General features: G+C 37.8%; 1 protein-coding gene across 5 annotated transcripts in view; it reads left to right on the top strand.

The window, feature by feature from the left end:
- LOC106936881 (A-kinase anchor protein 13-like) overlaps positions 1-13,782 on the top strand; it is a 102,283-nt gene that overhangs the window by 61,272 nt on the left and 27,229 nt on the right. For all 5 annotated transcript variants that reach the window (XM_015018120.1, XM_015018121.1, XM_015018119.1 and 2 more), the window contains exon 10: positions 3,782-3,836. In XM_015018120.1, coding sequence (XP_014873606.1) covers positions 3,782-3,836 — 55 coding nt within the window. The remainder of the gene's footprint in view (positions 1-3,781; positions 3,837-13,782) is intronic.

Here is a 13,782-nt window from a genome sequence, read left to right as displayed (position 1 = left end):
AAATCCGAGGGGTTTTATTAACTGCCTTCTCAGCTGTGTCCTTTAATAGTAGCCATACATTTTTATTCCGTCAACTCAGCCAAAATAAAGAGGCATCAGTTTTTGGTTTCTCCGCGCTCCGACCCATTCACAGGTGTACATTTCATTCCAGTTCATTCAGCGCCAAAAATCTTCCGATTCTGTTCTTTCTGTAAACGTATCTTATTTTAGCTCCCATACCTCATTTGAGTGTGTTTCTAACATTCCAGTTCCACTTTCCCTGATGAGGTTAATCCACACTGGCCCCTTTTGTAGCAAGCAGCAACCGGAACCTGCGCAAGCATTTGCAGTACATCTTTCACGTTTGTGTGTTTGTACCGAAGCCCTCTGTGACCAGCTAATCTTTCCTCGTCAGCGTGTTTGTTCTCCCTCAGCAGGCCCTGTTTGATATCTGAACACAGCTGCGAGGGAAAGGGGGGAAAAAAAAACAAAAAAAAAGAATCTGCATCTAAGTGTGTGGGATTTGTTGTGTGCATGTGAGACTTGATGAAGGAGCCAAGGCAACACAAGCAAGCTTTTATCATGTGGCTCTGCTGAACAGGTTTAAGGTAGCAGTGTTTTATGCATGTGTGTGTGTTTGCAGGGAAGCTAAAGTGTAAAGGCTCTAGCTCTCTCCTCCCAGGCCTGGACAACAGAGCTCAGTGTTTCTATGGGTCAGTGGGCTAGTCGATAGCGTGCGCTGGGAGAGCAGAGGGTTAGTTTCTTAAACCCCCACTGGAGTTGACCTTCCTGGTAGTGCCGAGTCTCTCATCCGGTCTTGGTTATTTATATGTTTTTTTGCAATATCTGATGAAAATCCATGGGAAATCCGTGGCAAACCTTGTAAAACATAAAAACTGTCGAACGTGAAAAAAATAAAAAAAGTAAGACTCTACATGTATCCATGCCATCACCAACTGCTTTTAAAAACTGCAGCTGTACAGAAATAAGTTTGCAAAGACGAATGGTGTAAATAAGTACATAGTTCACCAGGTACATATTTGGTAACTGTTATTTTAGAAATCGGTTAATCTTTTGATCTGATTATTAATCAGGTATAAAAAAAAAACTGGCAATTCTGGCAGATTTTTCATTGAACCACTTATAATCCTCCTTTATACAATATTAGAAACGTGTGAAAAGATGCAAATATTTCAATTCCTTTTTTTCCCAACTGTCAGAAAAACTCTTGATTAATCAATCAATCAGATAAATGTGCTTCACTAGGCGCTCCCAGCCTCTTTTACTATTGAGGCTATCTCAACTTAAATCCATCTTTGCCTCTTTGACCCTCAATTTTCTGCATCAGAATTGTGCATGTTTACACGCACACACATGCTAGTCCATCATCTACAGTCCAATGTTTAATTCATACATCATAAAACAGGCTGTAAAAGCTTCACCCTGGTCTTTAATATATTTGTCCAGAGGTGAGATCTCTCAATGTCGTTGCTTTTGACTTGAGGGCTTTTCTTTACTCAGAGTATTTGCTAGGAACATATTAACCTTAAGTAAGACGTCAGTCTGTATGATCCACAAGTCTAAAATATCTTGTCTGTGCATAAATATTTCTTCTACTCCAAAATAATCTCCTCATAGATATTCTGAGCTTGAAATATAGAAACCCTCCAACTTAATAGGAACATGTCACAATCAATAAAAATATACTTTATTTTGTCTCAGAGTGGAAATTGGTGAATAAATCTTCTAAGTGCCTCCGGACTATTCCATCTGTGGCTCGCATTTTTACAGATGCTCTTTATTTTCTTTTTTCTTTTTTTTTTTTTTTTTTTGCAGTTGCATTTTTTTCTGACTATTTTTTCTACACTTTGTGCACAAGGACTCATGATGGAGTACTGGTTCCAGACGAAACATCGTTTTGTTTTTTAGTTATGAGAATAGAGTCGTAGTTTTACAAGAATGCAGTCATAACATTAGCAGATTAAAGACTAAATTTTACAGGCTCATTATTCGACATGGACGAAGTCGTTGGCTCAATCGTTTCGAAACTGATGATAATTTGATGCTGATGCATTGAAATAAGTAGTTTCTTATTTGTGTGACTGATATGAAAGCATAACAAGAAGATTTTTTTATTATTATTTTTTGTGTTGGAATTCTCAGAAAATTACTACTTAATTGTGCTAATATTACGACTTTATTTTGGTAATATGACTTTGTTCTCACATTATTACAGCTTTATCCTTTCTTATGACATGATTTTGTTCTCGTTTTATCGCAACTTTGTTCTGATATTATATTGACTTTATTCTCTGATTATTACAACTTTTTTCTTGTAATATTTCAACCTTATTGTCGTATGACTAAATTCTTGCAACATTATGACTTTATTTTCATTTTTCAATAACTTTTCTCATATCATTCCAACTTTATTCTCATATTTTTCTAACTTTATTTTGTAATATGACTTTTTTCACAACTTTATTCCCATATACTATTCTTGCATTATTTTGACTTTGTCCTCATATTCTAACTACATCTTGCATTATTACAACTTTTTTCTCGTATTATTTCAACTTTATCATTGTTTATCATATTCTTTGAATATTATGACTTTATTCTCATAATTAAAAAACAAAAAAAAACAAAACAAAAAAAACATCTTAGCCTGGCCCAAATACTCTGTCACAGACTCTGGAGACCTGGCTGTGTCAAAAATGTGACAGCCAAACAGCAGGCAGTTACGTCAAGTGAATAGATTCAGAGAGAGGAAGAGGGTCCCCAAATTCATCTCTTCTTTGGGCCCCATAAAATCTTGGACCGGCTCTGAATAAACGCTCCAGAGTCCATTAAAGTTCTTGGCGTGCCAACAGTCAGTGAGTGAAATTCGATCTGACTTGTGTTGGACCAACACCTTTTGTTTTCCCAGATGAAAACAGGACGTGGCCTTCAGATCGTAAAGCTGTTTATTCCCAACTCAAGGCTCTGTTTCTGTACGGGCAAGTTTAAAGACTAACGCTAAAGCTTGCTGATCTGAGCCAGACTTAGCGTGAGCTTACCGGGGGTGGAAGCTAAATGGGGTGAATTAAGGAGGGGAGGAAACGAGCTAAAAGACTGGAACAGAGCAAAGAGAAAAGCAGTAACAAAGACAAAAAATAATAATAAAAGCGTCTCTGTTCGCAGATATCAGATTAACAGGTCATGCTTTTGTTGTGTAGTTGTCAGCTCAACAACCAGTGGCAAAGTGGATTGAAATGAAAAAAAAAAAAAAAGTGATTTGGTGATATTTATAGTAGGAAGCAGCTCAAAGTGGGAGCAGTTTTATTTCCCTTCCATGGACGGCGTTCATTAAACGTTAGGAAGCTTCTCTGAGGCCGGCTAGCTTTTGAGTTAGCTGTGGTGACCTGCTGTCTCTCTTTCTCTCCGTAACACACACACACCACCGCAGCTGTTGTGTAGACATTAATCCCACAAAGGAAGCAGAGCAACAGCATTGTTACCGCACATCTCAAACAGGCCGCTCGTGCATATCTGAGCAGCGGCGTGTTTTGAGCGGAGAAAAAAGTTGGAACTTTTTCAAGTAACTTCCTCTGTGGGCCAGACGAAGACCCCAGCCCCCCGAGAGGAACCACAGAGTCCCACGAAGTCCCACGAACACCCGAGTCGTTTACGTTCACCTCTCGTTCTGGACACACAGTAGTTGCGCTCTCTTTAGCAGACAATATCGTTCTGCATCATTATTTCTTTGTGGGTGACGGTCACATGATGATGAGGCTGATTCAGTGTCTTCCTGTTTCTGCAGATCCACCGAGACAGAGAGGCGTCGTTCCACCAGACTTGCAACCCTCAGCACTCAGGTAAGAGCTTCAGGAGGCTCCAGTTTTCTCCATCACTTTAGAAAGATTGCCTACTGTTGGTATTTTTTAATGCTTTTGTTTAGTTGTGAAGTTTTAAATATTTCTATAAGCTTGCTGCTCTGTTTAACATGTAGGTGTTTTCAGCTAGATGCTCATCCTTTCGAAATTTAGATGTCCAACTTGACCGCTTTTCAGTCTATCGCTTAGACAAAGCGAAGGCACAGTTTTTAGAGAGCATAGGTTTCCTAGAACATAACTTAAAAAAAAGAGAAAAAAAAAACAGAAAGCCCAGTCAGTATGGCCATTTTGGTTTTTTTGCGTCTTAGAAGAGGAAATGAAGGCAGATAAATACAACATAGATGTTCAAAAATACTAAGCTGAGACTTTTTCATATGCTGGTGGTTTTTGGGTGTTCAGATCAAAGCAACAGCCTTTGAGTTGGGTAAACATCAAAAGTTTCCTTAGGTCTTCTTTCCATGCAAGCGGCCTCCAGCTCAGGAGATACGATGAGATACAATGTTGTATTCACAGTAAGGAGATGAGATTTTAGCTACATTTCTTAGAAACCAACACCCACCCCTCTCTTAGTTTGTTTCTATAATATTTCAGAAATCACAAACTGTGTTTTAAAGAATCTGGATTTGATAAGATAATCCAGTCCATGTTTGACAAAACTACGTAGTGTGATTTTTATGCTAATTTAATTCTAAGGTGGTTATGATGTGATTAAAAACATCGAAAATGTGTTTTTGCAAATAGATTTTTTCTTCTCAGAAAAAATCTTAGTATTTTAGATTCTGAACTACAGATGATCAAAGGCAGTCCAAATTCATAAAAATAAATCTTTAGTTACTTTAGTCACTTTATCAATAATACCTGTTAATTATTTTGGGTACAAAATTTTTGTTTCACCACATTATATAATTTAAATGTAATATAATCAGTCGGAGTGGTTGGCACTTTACTGAGTATTGTTATCCAGACTGAGCTGAAGTTTTTACTTAACACAACTTGAGAACTACTTCCTTCTACCTTCAAAATAAGAGAACTAAACATGGATACATGGTGTGAAACTTAAAGCCCTCACCATCATATCTTCGTAGAATACCTTTTTACTCTCGGCTCACCAGGCAAAGTCATGTGCTAACAGCAGTTAGCGCTTTGTGAGACCGCCTTCATTCGTTTTGTCATTTAAAAGTGCATTTTTTAAATAGTGCAAATATTTCCTTTTTGTGTTTATCTTGACATTTTCTTTCCTTTTAAAGCACTGTTTTCACTGAAAACATTGTGATGTGCTGCTGAGCTTTTCCTGCTTTTTTTGTTTGTTGGTATGTTACTGCATGCAACGTGCACAAGAAGAATGGAATGCATTATTTAGCTGGCTCCACGGGGGTGATGGTGTTGGGATTATTTATGCACGCACTTGAAGAGAGCTGAATTTCATTAGACTTGGAGAAAGTTGAAGATGAAGCAGGACTGTGGGAAGAGATGTGATGTAAACCCAGCAGAAGTCGAGGCAATAGTTGAAGTAACAGTAAGTGGCTCATGGGGAAACATGTCTCCACGGTGACTCGACTTCTTATGCCTTACATTCAGCACTAGTTTAGGCTGACACTTCCCATTTCTCATGGTCGTGTTTCTTCATTCGCTTGGTGTTTAAAAAAAAAAAAAAGAAAAAAGAGAGAGACTGTGTCAAACTCTCAGCTAGATCCGACTGTGAATAGGCCAGTATCATTCTCATGGTATGATAACCCACAGCAAAAATAGCATTAAATGTTTATATAATAATCTACAATTTCATCTAATAGTTTTTAATTTAAGTTATAACAGAAAATATGGGGTCTGCTGTTACAGTAATCTGCACCATATGTCTATTTTCAATGGAAATGCACCCTGATGTCAAAACCTGGAAGAAATCTATAGTAGTTTTCAGCTAATTGACCTGCAGTGTGCATCAACAGGTGGGGGAGGGGCTATTCAATGCTTCAGTTTGCTGCAGAAAAGAACAATCATTCCAGCACTTCCTCTGGCCTCTCATTAAAGGGACTTTAGATCATTGGAGATTAATGGTGAAAAATATTACAGGTTTTAAAACTATACCTTTTTATAACCTTGATGTAACCAAATTGTTTATTTATATTGCTCATACAACATTTGTTACTGAAATAGGAAAGTTGGCATCATGGCTTACATCAGCAAAAGTACATCTGAACAACCTTTTTTTTTTTTTTTGTGGAAATTAAAAGTTGTTTGAACAAACAAGACTGAACTGTCGATCTATAAGCAAAATACAAAGCAGGCAATAGGTCTGTATAAAGTATGAATGGTTTCATAGTTTGATGCAAAAATGCATTATGGGTGGTATAGAGATCTCACTAATATTTATAAATATTACTGCCTATTAAAGCAGTTCAAACACATATTCACAATATGCAGAGTAGAAACTGTGTTAGCGCTACCAAAGAAACTAACATTTACAGTTTTCCTTATTTCTGCTATTGGGTGTACAGCCAATCAGTAACATTAAATAATAACATAGCACTGCAGGATTGGCTGCTTTGCAAACACGAGTTTATAGCATGCTAAGTAGCATTGCATTTTCCAAGATACATTTTCTTTGGAATTTTTGGCATATGCTGTAGATAAAAAAGAAAAAAAATCTGCAGATTGATAAAATTTCAACTAAATATTTAGAAGTTGCCTTCAACAGAAAAATCAAATACTAAGCTGCAGATAATCGAGAGTCCACTGTATAATTCCACAATCTGGTGAAAACCAAAGTGTATGAACAAAAGCACCTCATACCAGCCGTTATGCACAGCCGCAGTGGTGGTGGTGCAATTGCACCCGCAGAACACTTGCACTTCCTGCCAATCATGACCCCTTTTTTTTTTCACCAAAACATTCTCGCATCAAATGCGAGGCTGTCTGACTGTGACAAAGGCGTGCATAAAATTATGACTGTAGACATCAATTGTTTGTTGAGAGGAGGTGAGAATTCACAGTGGTGAGACTTGGTTATTATTAAAGTCGTTGCTGCTGCTAAAGGTTATTCGACAAGCAGACCCAAGTCTTTCACACATTGCTTCTGCATTTCATTTTAGTTTTGTTGCAATAAAGAAGACGGTGTAATCTGCACAGTAGCTAACCTGAAGGCAAGGATTCAGTGAGTTTTTATTTGGTTCTTATAAAACTTTGGAACCGTTGTACATAACATAAGTACTTGACAAATGACAAAAAGACAAAAAATATGTTATTGGCCTGGTAAGTTTGCTCACACAGTGTAAATTACAAAAAAAAGGACAGGCAGTCCTTTATTTGTGAAGGAAAACAATCAAAACTTGAGTCGGTGTGATAATAACGAAAGCAGCAGTGGGAAGAGAAAGCTAAAGAGAGCAGTAGAGATATCAGGCAGAGGTAAAATAGAAGGGAGGGTAAAGGTTGATTTCCTCTGCAGCAGCTGGACAATAATACTCCCTTCCTGGTGGAAATCTTTTCCTCTCAGCCTTTCTGCCTTATTTATTTGGTGATGTAATAACAGAGAGGAAGTCCCTCTGCCAACTTCAAGCTAATCCGCAATCTGCCCATGATGGAAGACTTGGATACAGTACTTAAAAACAAAAAAATCAGCCCTTTCTTTCCTCTTTTCGTAGTACACCGCCTCATTTGCCAAAATATCCAGCAGTCTGTTAAACTGAGGATGCTTTCATGGGATTGTATCATTCAGATCAACATTAGTAACGTTACACTGGCATTCATCATTTGTAGCTATGACAAACGGAGCATCTTTGAGCGACCGGATGGAAACGATACTAAAGTCCTTTTGCTCAGGCATCAGAAGTCTTTTTCCTTTAGCTCTTATGTTGTGGATTAAAATACTGCCACACATAAAATAGATTGTCTTCGATGGAGTGCATGAAATATGGTTTACCTGGAGAACAAAATGTGTAGTGTTCTGGTTTTATCTATCTTATTTTTTTTTTTATTATTATTTCTCCAGTCATTTGTCATTTCCATACATCTTAAGCAGAGAAGGGAGTCCCACTCTTAATTGGTTAGTGGTGATGGTTGCTAGGAACCACGAACAATTTTAGCTTTATGCATCCTCCGCCTTAATGTCCTCATTTCTCTGGAACCCCAAAAGCGTGTTATCGATGAATGCACTCAACACGTGCAACCTGGTTGTTATTAAAGATGCTTGGTTAGGAGCAAAGATAAAGTTTCACTTCACTTTAATTGAGGTTGTATAGCGGAAAATCACTGGGGCGTCATTTATCAGTGTCGAGGTCAGTGTAATTGACTCTGGGAAAGTAATTTGTAGAGTGTCCTGAATCAAGATTAAGGTTTAGATGTTAGATTTATTTATTTATTTTAACTCTGAAACAAATTCACACTGAGCCTCATTCATCAAATGCTGGCAAGGATTTGGGCACAGCAATGATTATAGGAGAAGTTCCACGTGTGATTTATGGAACCATGAATTTAATTAATTGTTTTGAACAAATGAACTTTGATAGTCTGGCAGATGGAAACAGTCGTGATATACATCCCATATATTCATTGTTCTCCTGGCTCCTGGCCTCTCCCACACAATTTGTCACTAAAGACATATTTCTCTCAGAACCTTAAAGCAACAGCATCTCAAAAATGGATTTCTTACACAAACAAGATCTCTGCAAATGTTATCTCTTTAATTTCATATTGTAGCTGCCAAATATGAGTGCCGACTGAGGTACTGTCTCCAAATGGCAGCTTAAATTATATGTAGTTACAAATGAAATCCTACTGTCCGGCGTAATACTGTGCAGAATGGCTTTCACAAAACACTTATGGGTGTGATTAAAGCACCTTTCTGCCATCTTAATGCGCTTTGTGAACACAACAATGCAGCCAGAGGTATTAAAGTCAGCTGGTACCTCTGATACTGCAATCATATGCCAATCGAGGTTGTCACAAGTCAGGCCTGCATCATCTGACTTGTTTAAGAACCGGCAGAGGTCCGCCTTCAGAGGAGTGATGCAGTGATGACGTACGCTTCGTGTAACTCGCCAACCGCAGAATTTACAAACATAAACAAGACTCAGGAATCGTTTCCATAAGAAGAGCAAGAGTTTGTGTAGCCTAGAAACCGGATCGCTTCGTCCGCCGTAATTGTTTTGGAGAAGTATGGTGTAGGTAAATCCTGACGTCAATTTCACACAATATCTTCCATCTTCCTGCACTGCCGCCGTCGCCTTTTTTTTTTTTTTTTTTTGTAAACTCACAACTATGAGAGTTTACAAAACTTAGTGGCCGTCGTCAAAATGTAATGTTTTTTCACTGGTTTCTCAATTGTTGACAGTACGTGTCTTTATGATGTGAACTGCCTTTGAACCGCCTTCCTCCTGAAATGTGCTACGCAAATAAGCTTGATTGATTTATTGAACTCTATGGGATAACACCGACTGCCCTGGTGATTCATAAATGGCCAGAAGAATCTCAGATGCGGCTCATCTTTGCCGGTTTACAACAAAATGTTTTATAAGGAAGAATTTTAATGGGTGTATGCTGAATTCCTCCGGAACACACCCATCTTGTGTTCATTATCCCCTCAAGTACTGTGCTTTCTAGATGTCCAGTTGAAAAATCCCAATGCCTAAAAAGCCCAATGTAGAGAGCACCAGTGCAGAAATCCTTCTGAATGCTTAGTTTCCTTATCCTTAAATCTGTTTTTAGTATTTGACATAACTCTATCCTGCATGCAGGAAAACCCTCGCCTTCTATGAACTGTTATGCACAGGAGCTCAGCAGCGCTGACTGTTTCTTTTTCCTTACCTGCTGATCATGATCTTACTGTATTTAATGTTCTGCTCCAGTCAGCAATTAATCACAATCAGTCCAGATTCATACAGCAGTGTGTTAAATGCAACAGCAATCCTCCTGAGAATACCTCAGCTCAGTCACAGCTAGCAAAGCATATTCTTCTTTTCACATGCTTTCGTTTTGACTATTGGTGTTGAGGCTACTGCAGTGAAACATTTAATGCAGTCAGCTTCTCTAATCTGACTGAGGATGAAAAATCATTCATCAGTTGTAACCCAGAGGAAACAAATCACCTGAAATCTGGTGCTGCTGAACACTGTTTCTTTAAGACATGCTGGACTAAATAATGTCCAGCACAGGAATAAACTTCAGGACACAATGTGAGAAAAGGCGTGGGGTTGGACCACCTTTTTCATTGTTTTATTATGCTTTTAAAGATGCCTGTGTCATATCACATCAGAATAAAAAAACTATGAGGTGCGAATAATTTGGGCCATTGTGTGAAATGATAAATGAAATGTCCAACGAAATTCAGATTTTCTCAATATTCGTTTCAACTCTCGTGACAGAGAGTGGACTTCTGAGCAACTAATGAAGTTTGTTGAAAACCTAATTACAATGGTGAAGGACTGCCTTAGACATTAAATATTCACAGACGCAATTTCACAAACAGAGTCAGGGAAACAGGAACAAACAACCAAAGTTTCTTCACTTCTGTGTAGGACAGGTCGTGTTTGTGGTTTCGGAGTGAACGCGGAGCAGCGTCTCCCCTGACACTTTATTACTGGCTCTTTTCTTTGCCGGAGCAACTGAGGCTGGGATCCTGCCAGGTTGTGTTGCGGTTTCCTGGTCTACACTGAGTCATCGTGTTGCGCCGCTGATTGGGATGTTCCATGATATTCCTTCTTTTCTGGGCGAGGCTGTGTCCTGTTCAGCTCAGTTTTATTCAGTAATGTTAGTTGTGCAGGAGTGGAGAGTCCGGCTGTCAAAAAGCGAAGCATTGCAGACTACAAACAAACCTTTAGTTTAACATAAATTAATGTTAAATTTGTAATTACTGATATTAAGGTCAACCAAGAATTTTAAAAGTTATGGTCTTAAAACTCCTAAAATATTCCATCTCCTACAGTTTAAATAATTTTTAATGGAATGCCATAAAAAAGTGATGTGGTGAACAAAGCTGCCCCTCCCTCACCTGTTGCTGTGCATTGTCAGACAGCTGGCTTAAGAAGTTTTGATGTTCTGACTTGTGTCTGGCCAGAGATTAGTCTTAATCTTAAAACCACTACTGAATGTAGCATTTGCATGTCAAAAATTAAAATGAAGAATTAATGTTATAGATATTATAACATTACCAATAGGGATACCTCAATATGAAAAGATGTAGCGATATCAATATCCAATAATATTGTGACTTTTAACCAGTATTTACCATTCATCCATCTCATCCATTATCGTACATGCTTATCGCTAGTGGATGCTGCAAGAGGTGCTGGTGCCTGTGTCCAGCGGTCAACGGACAGATACCGACATGTTAAAAATGACTAAAAGGTCCGATACCGATGTTGGTACCGATATATCGGGCGTCCTTAATTAATCAGTAAAAACAGCAGTTGCTAACTTTCCTGCTCTTTTTTTCTGTTCAATAAAAATATTTAGATCACGTTTAATTTTTTTTTTTTTTATTTATCAAAACTCTGAAACGGTTGTGTTTTTTTTATTCATGTTACTTTATTCACTGGCAAATGTAGTGTAGCCTTTATATGTGTGTATAATACAGCAAATTCTGTAGGGAGCAGCAGGAAGCTCACTAACTGATTAGGATCTGTTTCTGTTCAAAGCTTCCACAGAAACATCCAGTGGCTTTTCGACTTCTCACCTGTTTTTTAATTCAACATGCTGACTGGAATTTAGATGTGCATAAAACACACAGAGCTGCAGAACACAGCCCCGTGTACATTCAGCAGGATGTTTCACTAACCGCAAAAAAAACAAACAAAAAAAAACAGTGTAGGCTGGCCGAGAGAGAAAATGAAAATTAATCCACAGCTTTTGATTTCATCTGATTTTATTGATTTTATTTTTACCTAGCTAACAGGAAATAAAAAAGCTGTTTTGTGACCAAACAAATCATGTGCACTGACTGGTATTTTTAAATTAATTGGTATCGTATTTATTGTAATTAGGCTTGGACATTTATAGCATTGTCTGTCATTTATCCTGAACATTTCTTATCACGATAATATTTTTTGATTTATTGTTAATACATTTATAGATTTCCATTAGTGATATTAAAACATACAAAATACCATAAACTGACATTATTGGAAATGTTGTTTTTTACTATTTTCTCCACAATTTGTTCCACAAACATCAGTAAATTTTAAAATATGATTAAATGTAGTTACTGTGTGCAGTTTAGTATTATAAATCACACCTCTGTAAGTGCCATCCTGAAGAAGCCAATTTAAAATGGGAACGTTTTTCAAGAGCCGTATTTGTTTGTGACGCTCTGATTGCTGTTACCTTAAAAAAAAAAAAAAGTTTTCCATCATAATTTTTATCGTGATCTCAATAGTACCACAAAATATCATAATAAAATGCTAAGTCCATATCATCCACCTCTAATTGCAATTTTTTATTTAGCGTAACTTCTCAAAATTAACTAAAAACTCCTTAACTTCTGTCAGATCTGAATACTTGCATTGATTTGTACAGAATTCTTACAAAAAGAAAACCTTGATTAAATAAAACAAACTACCAACAAGTTTATCGAGTTTACACATAAATCTGACACGATGCAAAACATAAAAGCAACATTTATTCCTCTGCTTATTGACTTACTGAATGTTAAATTATGGCTATTTTTATTTAGATTGACAGACTTTAGCAAAGGCATTGAATAAATCCCTAACCTAACCTTAGTTTTCAAGTACGTAACTATCACCATGTAAAAGTTGGACATGCCTACACACAGCAATTCAGTAAAAGGCTCCATGTTTCTATTACTCCATACTGATTTAATGCAGTGCTCACAGGTGTGTGAGCAGCTTCACATTCAGCAGCAACCTCCACCACCCACAGACGCATCGGAGCGTTTTCCACCTGTTCTCTCTGTCCTTTCTTTGCTGTGTGTGTGTGTTGTGGACTCTGTTTAGAGCAGCGGGAGGAAGACAGCTGTCAGAGCTCACAGTCCTCTGCTAGTTTTGGTGAACAGGTGTGAGTTGGTGGAGTCTGTAGCAAACACGCTGTGTGCTCTGGCGTCCCCACCAGCTTTTACCGGATAAAGGCCAGAAAGGTTTTCAAACACACGCTGCTCGGTAGAAAAAAAAAAATCATATGCCAACATGGAATTAAAGGTCAGAGTAAGACTTCTCATTATCTAAAAAAGTAAGATTGTTATGAGCTGAACTGGAAACGAGATGAAATCAAGACCACCTGCTGTAAAAGTAATGCATGTTATTAACCACTGGTCTGTTTAATGGTGTTTTAACCAAATATTGATGAGCTATGCGTCTGATAACTGAGCAGTTTGTGTTTCAGACTATAGTGGGATGTTAAAGACAACATTGACCTCTTCTTTCCTCTTTATCCGAACCTCCCTCCAGTCAGGCCTTAATGTTTAGGTTTATGTAGGCGCTACTTGTCAATCTGCCAGTGTGCAAATTTAAGATTTCATGAGAGTATACAGTTGGAATATTTTAGACAATGCTATTCAAGGTTTCATGTTTTTGTGCCTTACTTTGCTTACTAGCAAAGATGTTACAGCAGCTGGCTGTGTTTGCAGCTCTGAATCTTGATGGTTTACAGCTGCAGTATGTAACTTTTATATATATAAAGCATATTTTTTGTTAAAGTGTAAACTGACACTTATCTGTGAAAAGATTTCTCCCCTTCACCTCGTCCCTGAGCTATTATTGGTCAAGTCTCCCAACCAAAAACATTAAAGGAGGAGGGTCTTAGCGCTGTCAATCAACCTTGTGTAATTGCTGTTCAGTGTGCTAATGGTAGACAAACAACTTATTATTACAGGAAAATTGTTTATCCACCGTCATCAGTGGCTATGCTAACTAGCCTAGCATTCACGGCAGAGTCTTCTACAGGAAGAAGCTGTAGTGTTAAAGGGTGGAGGTGGACCAGATGA

Source organism: Poecilia latipinna, unplaced genomic scaffold (genome assembly GCF_001443285.1).
Source record: "Poecilia latipinna isolate Pla-1442-1.1 unplaced genomic scaffold, P_latipinna-1.0 Scaffold2234, whole genome shotgun sequence".
Taxonomy (NCBI): domain Eukaryota; kingdom Metazoa; phylum Chordata; class Actinopteri; order Cyprinodontiformes; family Poeciliidae; genus Poecilia; species Poecilia latipinna.
The sequence above is the reverse complement of the archived record's forward strand: the minus strand, read 5'-3'. Positions and strand labels throughout refer to the sequence as shown.